This window comes from Mercenaria mercenaria, chromosome 1 (genome assembly GCF_021730395.1).
Source record: "Mercenaria mercenaria strain notata chromosome 1, MADL_Memer_1, whole genome shotgun sequence".
In the NCBI taxonomy this organism is placed as follows: Eukaryota; Metazoa; Mollusca; class Bivalvia; order Venerida; family Veneridae; genus Mercenaria; species Mercenaria mercenaria.
Window position 1 is genome coordinate 1541737 of NC_069361.1, and position 11100 is coordinate 1552836.

The 11100-nt window shown below is 34.8% G+C and overlaps 1 protein-coding gene across 1 annotated transcript; it reads left to right on the forward strand.

Moving 5' to 3' along the window:
* Positions 1 to 1327: 1327 nt before the first annotated feature.
* On the forward strand, positions 1328 to 10367 carry LOC128547995 (toll-like receptor 4). The gene is made up of 2 exons (XM_053522173.1): positions 1328 to 1436; positions 8929 to 10367. Exons 1-2 carry the CDS (start codon positions 1328 to 1330, stop codon positions 10365 to 10367), a joined length of 1548 nt encoding a protein of 515 aa, XP_053378148.1.
* The last annotated feature ends 733 nt before the right edge of the window (positions 10368 to 11100 follow it).

The window sequence follows — 11100 nt, forward strand, 5'->3', positions numbered from 1 at the left end:
TGCCTAATATCACTTCTGAAATTAATGATATAGATCTAGTCCAATTTATTTGTGAGTAAGAAAACACTGCCTTAGCTTATGTCGCTTACACCAAAAAAAAAAAAAACATATAAAGATTGCTAATTTCAAACCAAAAGTATGTTTTCCGACTGCTTACGAACTCGTCGCACATCTTCGGAAGTTTTCGGAAGAATCCTCCGAAACGAGACTATAATTTATAAATAGATGCAACATCTATTATATTCCCAAACGATCACGTGATTTTTTACAAACTTAGCATAGGAAATTCAAAATTCTTGTAACTCACAAAAACTTCATGAAAATCATTCTTATGATGCAGGTAATATACAGCTATACTACAAGTTTTCGGGAGGACAATTTAGGCCCTTCCCGAATAAAAGTGTTTTCACAACTTCGACTGCAAACATTCTCAGTCAATCCCTTGTCAGCACAGTTTTAAGAATATAAATGAATAACTTTCTCACACTGTAGAAGAAACAAAATGTGATTGAAAATTACCTAAATACACTGATTTATGTACATATGGCTACATTAATTCAATAAAATTTTAGGCATTAGACACATTGTCTTAGCCTAATATATTTCAATGTCAGTTTGAAAATAAAAATTCGTACATCTAATATTTTTCATGCTAATCATGGAAATACAGTCATTTTGTCGCACGTTTTTTAAACGGATATTCGTTTGAATTTAAAATCATTTGATCCCGAAGAATTTCCAACCGATTACGGAAAAGAGATAAACACGAAAGTAGGACAAAATGACCACCCATGTCAGTCTAAGAAAATTTATTTCTCTGTACATGTGTTGATTTCAAGGGAATACTGCACTGCTATTGTAATGTTTAGTAGTATAATTTCATAATGTGTAGTCTTGTTTCAAGATTTATGTCTATTCCTTTGCCTTTATTTTGCACCTTTAATGGCCTAGTGCTTGACCTCTGGCATTCCAGTTTTAAAATTGTCTTAAATTCAATAGGAACAAACATTCTGACAAAGTTTCATAAAGATGAATTACATGATAAAATCCTATTAAATAACCTATTGATCTAGATCTTACATACAAACTTGTCTAACATTTCACTGAGGGTAATATGCTGAACAAGTTTCATTGAAATTGGGCTAAAATTGAAAACTCTAGTGTCAAAATGCTGACATGTGGCAATGAACAATGGACACAGCATGGTCAATAGCTCATCTTTAGCATGTTCATGTTAGCTAAAAATTATTTCTACTTTATGCACTAATGTACCCTTAAATGGGTTAAGTGCCCCCATTTGATGAATTTATCAGAGGAGTTTATAAAAATGCTACATACAAAGTTGTATGAAGATCCCGTTGTGAGGACAAAGAAAAAACAACCAAAAGTGTTCAATGGTGCAAGCTTATACTCACTGCAAGGACTAAGAGTGGCAGGTAAGCAAGCTTTTTAACAAGAAGGCCATGATGGCCCTATGTATAAGTTTTTTAAGTTGCTCACCTTAGATGTGTTAAATCTGACAGCAGCGGAAAAGGGGTAAGCAGAAATATTTAAACCAACGTGATAGATCAAGTTTGGTGAAGATTCATCAAGCAGTACATGAGTAAATGTTGAAAGGTGTTTTTCAAGCTCTGGCAGCCCCTGAACCATTTGAACAAATTTGAGAAGTATGTTACAAAGTTTGGTGTAATTCTAACCAGTAGTTTCGGAGATAAAGAGTTTTATGTAAACTGAGGATGATGGATAATTGATAAGTGACCACAGACCATCCACCTTTACTTATAGCTCACCCTGAACTTTTGGTTCAGGTGAGCTAAAACATGTCACTAAGATAAAACAACAGCTTACTGTACTCACAGTGTGTATCTCCTCCATACAAATGTACATCAACAGTTACTGCACTCCATCATTTCTGCTGTCAAGTCTGACTTTATGATGCTGTACAACTCACAACTCTTTATGGTCAAAAGAAGACTCTACCAATGTCTTGCAAATGGCACAAGGGTGAACGCCACCTGTCATAATTATAATCATTATGTGTATAAGTGATCCATCCTTCAAGTAGAAATGTTCCATTTACTCTATTACACATGTATGGATTAAAGATCTTCAAAATCAAAGGTCATCACCACGCCAACCATAATATTTGCAACTTTTTTAACATAATTAGATTTTATCTTCTTGAACAAGGAAGTTTAATTTCAAGTGGTCAGAGGCAGCACATGCAATAATTATTCCTGGATGTTTTGCCAAATTTTCACTCTGGTGATGAAACATACAGCCCAGGACTGTATTCCCATCGTCTTGGCAACTGACCTAGCAAAGCAAACTAATCTTTAATGAAGTTTTCAAAATTCTTTCTCACATGCTTATTGCACAAGACTTAAACTAGATTGTGTCTGTAGGACACAGGGTTTGCCCCCCAGGTACATGCATCACAAATAAGAGGAAATAATATATATGTTTGCAGTCTTAAGGGGTATAGCCTCAACAAACATTTTATATAAAGGATTCATTATTCTAGGCCATGTGCAGTTCTCCTATATATGCGGTGTTGAAACATCCTTTTTTTTGAGGATGTGGATGCATGGTATTATGTAGGTTACCGGCATGGCTGGCTTAGGAGAAGGTGCCGTATTCTCAGGGTTATGGAACATGCATACACTGCACTCTGTTGCGGACATATGTTCGTAAGATGGGGGCTTGTCCGGGAATGTACCACCAACGAGTGTGGAATTCTAAGTACCACATATGATATGGGAATTATCAGTTTGTAATGAACTTTACGTCATCATATAGTATATGATGACTTCCTCGAAGTGGGGGTGTTACGGCCGTCTTCTGTTTTTCATATGAATTACCTCCCTTTAAGGGATTATTTAAAAAAAAGGTTGCTAAAATACCTTCTGTTAGGTGGTCTTCTGTGGCTATTACACAATGAAAATGTAACAAGTAATTGAGACACAGGTTCTCAACATTGATAGCCACTTAATAGTGTAGTGTATGCAGATTTCGAACCCGTTGAAATGTCAGCCATGTGCAGGTCTCCTATATATGTGGTGTTGAAACACCCATTTTTTGAGGATGTGGATGCATCATATTATGAAGGTTACTGGCATGGCTGGCTTAGGCGAAGGTGCCATATTCTCAGGTTTATGGAAGGTGCATAAACTGCACTCTGTTGCGGACGTATGTTCATAAGAAGACAAACACTCTGATCAAATTTCATGAATATCTGGTGTAAAATGAAGTCCCTGTTGCATACACAATGTTTTTCTTTGATTTGACCTAGTGACCTAGTATTTCACCAAAGATTATCTATATTCAATAATGACCTAGACTTCATCAAGACAACCATTCTGATCTAATTTCATGAAAATTCAGTGTAAAATGCAGTCCCTATTGCATACACAAGGCTTTTCTTTGATATGACCTAGTGACCTAGTTTTTTACCCCAGATAATTTATATTCAAACTTGACCTACATTCGATCAAGGCAATCATTCTGACCAAATTTCATGATGATCAATTGAAAAATACAGCCTCTATCGCATACACAAGGTTTTTCTTTGATTTAACCTAGTGACCTAGTTTTTTGACCCACAATGACCTATATTCAAACTTGACTTAGATTTCATCAAGGTTCATTTTGATTAAATTTTATGAATATACAGGGTAAAATGCAGCCCCTATTGCATACACAAGGTTTTTCTTCAATTTGACCTAGTTGTTTTAACCTAGATGACCCATATACAAACTTCACCTAGATTTCATCCAGACAAACATTCTTATCAAATTTAATGAAGATCCAGTGTAAAATGCAGTCCCTATTGTCTACACCAGGTTTTTCTTTGATATGACCTAGTGACCTAGTTTTTGACGCCAGATGACACATATCAAACTTGATCTAGATTTTATCAGGGCAATCTTTCTGACTAAATTTCATGCAAGGTTTCATCAATTTATATGAAATATGTTTTGATCTAGGCATGTCACAAGGTGAAAATGTGCATTTTTGACTATTTCAGGGGCTATAACTCTGGAAATACAGGGGGCGGAGCCAGACAAAAATAGGAGGTGCGCAAGTTCATATCATGATTAAGACTCAAGCAAGGTTATCAATTCATTTCGAGCGTATTTTAGCTAGGCGCATCACAAACTCTTCTGACAGATGGATGCAGGGACGAGACTAAATCTACTCAGTGCTGGGGGCACAAAAAGACACTTCTTTAGCTCAAAATATTATGCTTGTTAGATCAAATATTTTTCTATGAAGTAATACATACAATTTGATTTTTGTAACATCAAGATATACTAAGAAAGTCTGGTCAGTAAAAATAAAGACTGAGCTGTTTGCTACATTATTTGCAAAATTGACCTTCTTTAGAATTTTCAGAATCAGAGTCCATAGGAGAATCTCAATTTTAATGACATATTCTCATGAGGTAAAATTTCTACAATGAAGATTTTCATTAAACTTCTCACAGTCATTGTCTTTCATTTGGTTAAAATAAAAATAGGCCTAATTTTCCGATCTTTGTCAATGATTAAAGATCTGCAAATTCCAAACCAATTCAAGACATAGTTTCAGTTTCGTACACATATCAACATTCGTATTCAAATATTTAACCTTCAGAAAGATTGAAATGTTGCTAGTTTAATCAAGTAAAATGAAGATTTCCATTTATATGTCAAATGATTACACTTCCATATGCTTGATCTGGGCTTAATTCTATGTTTAACAAATAAATGATGTTATATCATCACTTCAAGATTCTAAGTGAAAAGAACACTGATAAAATTGCTACCAATCATAGAAAAATGTTTAGGAACTAAAATTAACATGTGGGCAAGTACAGTGTTACCTCGGTTTACCACGCTTACATGGAGTCAATGCACCTCAGACAATTTCGGAAACTATCTCCCACTTGAAAAGAGTTGTAACACACTATACAAAACTCCAGAGTAACATACTATACAAAGATCACATTTCTGAATTCCCAGTTACGTTCACAATACAGGTTGCTAATTATTTTAAGCACAAACTGGCACTGGGTAGAACCACCGACCTTCCATAAGCAGAGGCAAGCCATTCAAAGTCTATAACTAAAAGCACCTGGTCACAGAGACCTCTTATTGTAAGGTGAATATCTGGCAATGATGTTGATAAGATGTTAATAAGATGTATACCTTCTCCGTCAGTACCTTTGACTGTATCATTATCATCAGATGGATCATCTATTTCTATATCATCATCTTCTTTACCACTTGTTGTTGACACTGATTCTGGTCTGGTCTGGACTTCCCCACTGTCTGAATGTTACACTGAGCGGTAAAGTAATACTGTTACAACAAGTTTGTCAATGGAACCTTGCTACTGGTCAATTTAAAACTGTGCAATAAAACAACATGTTAGATGCAGGAGTTTTTAGTCTTAGACACAGCTTTTTATACATTTGTCAGTGAATTATCTTAATATTAGAGTGAAATATATCTGGTATTTTCTCAGTGAAAAATATGTATCTAGTATTTTCACAGTGAAAAAGATGCATCTGGCATTTTCACAATGAAAAATATGCATCTGGTATTTTCACAGTGAATAATATGTATCTGGTATTTTAACAGTGAAAAATATGTATCTGGTATTTTAACAGTGAAAAAATATAATAATTATATCTTGTATTTTCACTGTGAAATATATATATCTGGTATTTTCAAACAAACAAATATCAATTAATTTTTCTCTGGTAAATTTTTTAAGAAACATTATAATGGTTACTACATGAAATAAAAAGTGAATGAAGTATTGCCATGCAATACAAAGTCCCCTACTGGAATACACCTAATTTTCGCTACTGCAGTATAGCATTTTCTGATATCTGTCAATGATATAAAAACAATATTGTACTATATATACAATATATGTTACAACCAAACACGGATCAAAATTTGCATATATAAAAACCTACAGTTGTTTTCATATGGAATTGTTTGGCCGATTATAAAAAAAGTTAACATATAAGTTATTTATAGAAACAACAAAGGGGAATACATCCTGAAAGAACAAGGCAGTCTGAAAGAGAGAAAAATCCCTCGCCACTGTTATGGATAGTGAAAGAGTAAACTTCTGACCTTGAGCTGTGACCTTGACATTGAACTGACATGGCTGAGTCATGAATTCCGCACATCGTCTTGATGAGGTGATCATTTGACCTAAGTTTCATGAAAATCCTTCAAGGGGTTTAGGAGATATAGAGCTCAAACCTTTGACCTTCAGTTGTGACCTTGACCTTTAGTTGACATGAATGACCCATGAGTTCTTGATGAGGTCATGACTTGACGAAAGTTTTATAAAATTCCTTTAAGGGATTTAGGAGATACAGAGCGGACACGAAATGGAAGGCTTAAAACTTTGACCTTGAGTTGACCTTGACCTTGAGCCAACAAGGCTGACTCATTAGTTCTGCACATCGTCTTTATGAGGTAATCATTTGACCCAAGTTTCAAGAAAATCCTTCAATGGGTTTAGGAGATATGGAGCAGACACGAAAGTGTTACAGACAGACAGAAGGATGGAAGGATAGACGGAGACCATTCCTATAACCCCCACCACTCGTGGTGGAGGATTAAAAAATAAAAACAAGTGTGCCAGAATGTCACAGTATACACCAGTCACAGCAAATTTCTTTACACTAGCACTTGTATTTGCAAATGGAATTTTAATTTTGTGGTTGTTTAGTAATTATTGTAAGGGAAAGTTAATCTTAAAAAGAAAAAAAAAAAGAAAAAAAAAAGTCCACATACAAATTCTTACCAGGTAGAGGTAGGTCAAAATACACCTCAAAATTGAATGTAACATGTATGTTGTACTACAGAAAAGTGGTCTCGATTTTTCCCTACGACTATTAATGAAAAAGTTACAATATAGGCTGTTTAAAGTAACAACAAAGGGAAGTTATTCTAAAGAAGGGACCTGCGCATGATACACTGTCTCCTGATGGTGTACAATTGTGCCAAGTTACATCAGAATCTGTGCATGCATGAATCTTAGTATTAACAAGGGTACATTTCCTTCAATTTTCAAAATTGCTAAAGTAACACCTTTATTTAAACAAGAGGGTCATGATGACCCTGGATCGTTCACCTGAGTAATATGATCTACATGTTTCAAATGTCAAACTGATGATAAAATATAATGAAAGTCAGTAGGTCACATTCATGGTCAATGAAATTCAGTTTTACGATTGGTGTGCAAAACTGTGTATGTCATCAAAATTTCAAGGCTGTATCTTAAAGAACAAGAAAATAGGTAGGTAGGTCACAGTCAAGTGACATCATATTACTTGGGGGTCATCAGGTAATTATAATTAAACAGTCTTGAAAATAGGATCAAATGATTTTTTAAGTAGTTTTTCCTGTATAACTCACATAATAACTAAGTGACCCCAGGGCAGGCCTCTTTTAACCCCTGGGGCATAATTTGAACAATTTTGGTAGAGGACTACAAGACAATGCATCATACCAAATATCAAAAGCCTAGGTCCTATGGTTTCAGACAAGAGAATTTTTAAAGTTTTTTTCCTAAATAAGTCTATATAAAACTTTGGACCCCAGCGCAGGGCCTCTTTTCACCCCAGGGGTACAATATGAATAATTTTGATTGAGAACCATAACACAATGCTACAAACCAAATATCAAAGGTCTAAGTGTTGTGGTTTGAGACAAGAAGATTTTTAAACTTTTTTTCCTATATAAGTCTATGTAAAACTTGGGACCCCCGGGGCGGGGCCATATTTGACCCTAGGGGGATAATTTGAACAATCTTGGTAGAGGACTACTAGATGATACTACATACCAAATATCAAAGCCGAAAGTCATGTGGTTTTGTACAAGAAGATTTTCAAAGTTTTCCCTATATAAGTCTATATAAACCATGTGACCCCCGGGGTGGGGCCATATTTGACCCTAGGGGGATAATTTGAACAATTTTGGTAGAGGACCACTAGATGATGCTACACACCAGATATCTAAGCTCTAGGCCCTGTGGTTTTGGACAAGAAGATTTTTAAAGTTTTTCCTTTCGGTTGCCATGGCAACCAGAGTTCTGCATGGAAATCAATTCTTTGAACAAGATTGAAAGGGGGCCACCCAAGAATCATCCCTGTGAAATTTGGTGTAATTTTGCCCTGTGATTTTCAAGAAGATTTTTTTAGAAATGTTGACGGACGGACGACACACGTCAGACATTGAGCGGTCACAAATGCTCACCATGAGCCTTTGGCTCAGGTAAGCTAAAAAAACTAATGGCCTCAAATAAAAAGCTGTTAAATCAATATTTGTCAAGAGAATATTTTGTTTAATTACAGCAGTTTAATTTCCTTATTTGGTACCTTTTCCAAACTTCCTTGTTGAGATAAACATCTGTTACTAGTAGTTAATATACAAGGAGTTCACTTCTTAAAATTTAAAATGAAAATGAGTGTAATTTTACTGGTAACACTGATTCCTTATTTATCTGTTCTTAATGGAAAAAAAGTTTTGAGTAGAAAATGTAGACAGTATGACACAGTAACTATTGTGTGTAACCACATACCTAAGGATATTCCAACAGGAATTTAAAATTTCACCTAGATAACGAAACACCAGACACTCTGGTACTAAATACTTCAACTTTTATGGATGAAAATTGGAGAAAATTACAATATTTGGAATTCACTGAAGATGAATATACACATTTGGTATTTCTAGATGGCTGTTTTAACCGACTGAAGTCACTACAGGAGCTCCATATACGTGTTTGGTACCCACAAATATTTCAAAACTTTTTTTTTTGGATTGGACCACGTGAAAACACTAGAGTTCAATGGCTGTGGGAACCTCACAATTGAAGATTTTAAATTAGCAATAAATGGATCAAATATACTTCCAGGATTGAAAAAAATTGTTCTATCTCACTGGAACCTATACAGAGGTACATACGCTTTTGATGACAACTTAGTAGAAGCTCTACTTCCAAGAAACATAACCAACATTGACATCAGTATTTCCCAAGTATCTGATTTAAATCTTACATCACTGGAGAAATTTAAATACATAGAAGTTCTCAATGCATCCTATGCAACAATTAGCGATTTTCATGATACTTCACTGTCAGCAGATGTTGCAAAACATCTACAAGTGTTTGATTTATTTCATGCTGTACTGCCAAAACAAGTACTACCTTTTCCACCTGGCAAATTAACTGCTTACAACACCACTTTAGTCTTTTCTAGAACTCGTTTTTGGGATTACAAAAAAATGTTTGCCCCAAAAACTGTTAACTACAGTGGCATTGTTCCACATTTAACTTCTTTCTGGTTATATAATATAACCATCCAAATAGACATAGATCCCAAGTGGTATACAAAGACTATTAAACTACAACAAAATAACATCAAACGAGTTGATGTTCGACTGCTTTGTGATAAGTTCTATTTTTCTGCAATTCAGAACCTTGATATATCTGACAATGGAATGGAATTTTTGCATCCAACATTTCTGTCCTGTGTCCCAAACCTCAGGCACTTACACTTATCTAAAAACCAGTTGTACAAAATGGTCGCTGAGGACAGGTTTTTGTTTCAGAATCTGTTTTCAGGACTAAGATATTTAAAACTAATTCGACTGTCAGCTAATGGATTACAAAAAATTCCTTCCAAACTCTTTAAAAATCAACAATCTATTGAAGTAGCTGACCTTTCATTTAACAAACTGGAGCAGGTGACCTTCAACTTAAATGACCTTGAAAATCTGAAAGTTCTTGACTTACAAGGTAACAACATTCATATTCTGGATTCCCTGTCTATAAACTTTTTAAACTCTATTCCACAAGAAAGCAAAATAAAACCTAAACCCAATGTGATTTTGAGGTTAAATCCAATTTTGTGCTCAGTTTGTGAAGCTAAACCTTTCATCCAGTGGCTTATATCTACAAGTCTCATCAACATGGATTCTCAAAGGCTGAAATGCTTGGATGAAAATGGACAACACAATGACATAAATGTCAACACTGTAGAAATGGTACAGAAAATCTGTGAGTGGAAAACAGTTATAATTTCCACCAGCATTTCAGCAGCAGTGATATTTCTTATTTTATTTTCCTGCGCAATAATCATATACAAAAGATACAAGCGAAAGAAGAAGAGTCAAAACAGAACAAATGTCATAAACAATTTAAGAGATGGTGACGGGAAATACCAGTTTGCTGTATTTCTATCATTCAACAATGAAGACGAAGAATTTGTTCACTCACATATACTGGAGCAACTCAATGAAAACCTACAACTGATGACTGGCATAGACAGAACTCTGGTCTGTACCGGAGACTAGCATTTTCGGCCGGGTTTTAACACCCACGAGGAAACCTTCAGATTGCTCGATACTGCATCAGTCTTAATCGTTGTAGTTTCGAACAACTTCCTAGCTAGTAACTTTTGTCTTTCTGAATTAGATAAGGCTTATCAGGAAAGGGTGCCAATTGTACTGATGCTTATAGAACAAGTCAACCCTGACAACATGAAGTCAACACTGAAAGAACTCTATCAGAATAATACCAGAATTCTTTGGAAATTCGAAAATGGAGAATATGTTCTGAAAACATCATGGGAGAATGTTTGTGAATCTGTTCTAGACCTTATTGGCTGTCAAAAATAAGTCTCTCTGACAAGACATTTTGTTGATTAATTCTCCGTAAAAGGTGACATATATCTTCTTCTCATTTGCAGTGTAGTCATAGTGATATGAAATTTATAAAAAAAAATAATTTGTATTATACCAAAAGCTTTACAAGCTTTTTAACCAATAAACTAGATAATTATTAGCAAGTGCTTCTGCATTTGCTATTAAATATTAACTTTAGTTTGTAGAATACCTGTAACGAAAAGACACTGATACAAAAATGACATAAACACGAATTTGTCTGAATATCTGCATGAATGTTTGTGTTCCCTGAAATTCCTGGTTGAATGTCTGCTAAGTAAATCATCCTCAATTTCTTCTAAAAAATAAAAACAAAAAAAAATCTCTACCTACCTAAAACTTCCAACACACAGGGACTACAAAC

What these genes read in the sequence shown, in the direction of transcription:
- LOC128547995 (XM_053522173.1), top strand. Translation starts at nt 1,328, where the DNA reads ATGCTACATACAAAGTTGTATGAAGATCCCGTTGTGAGGACAAAGAAA. An exon ending in GCAAGGACTAAGAGTGGCAG is followed by an intron (nt 1,437 to 8,928) that starts GTAAGCAAGCTT and finishes ATATACTTCCAG; the next exon opens with GATTGAAAAAAATTGTTCTA.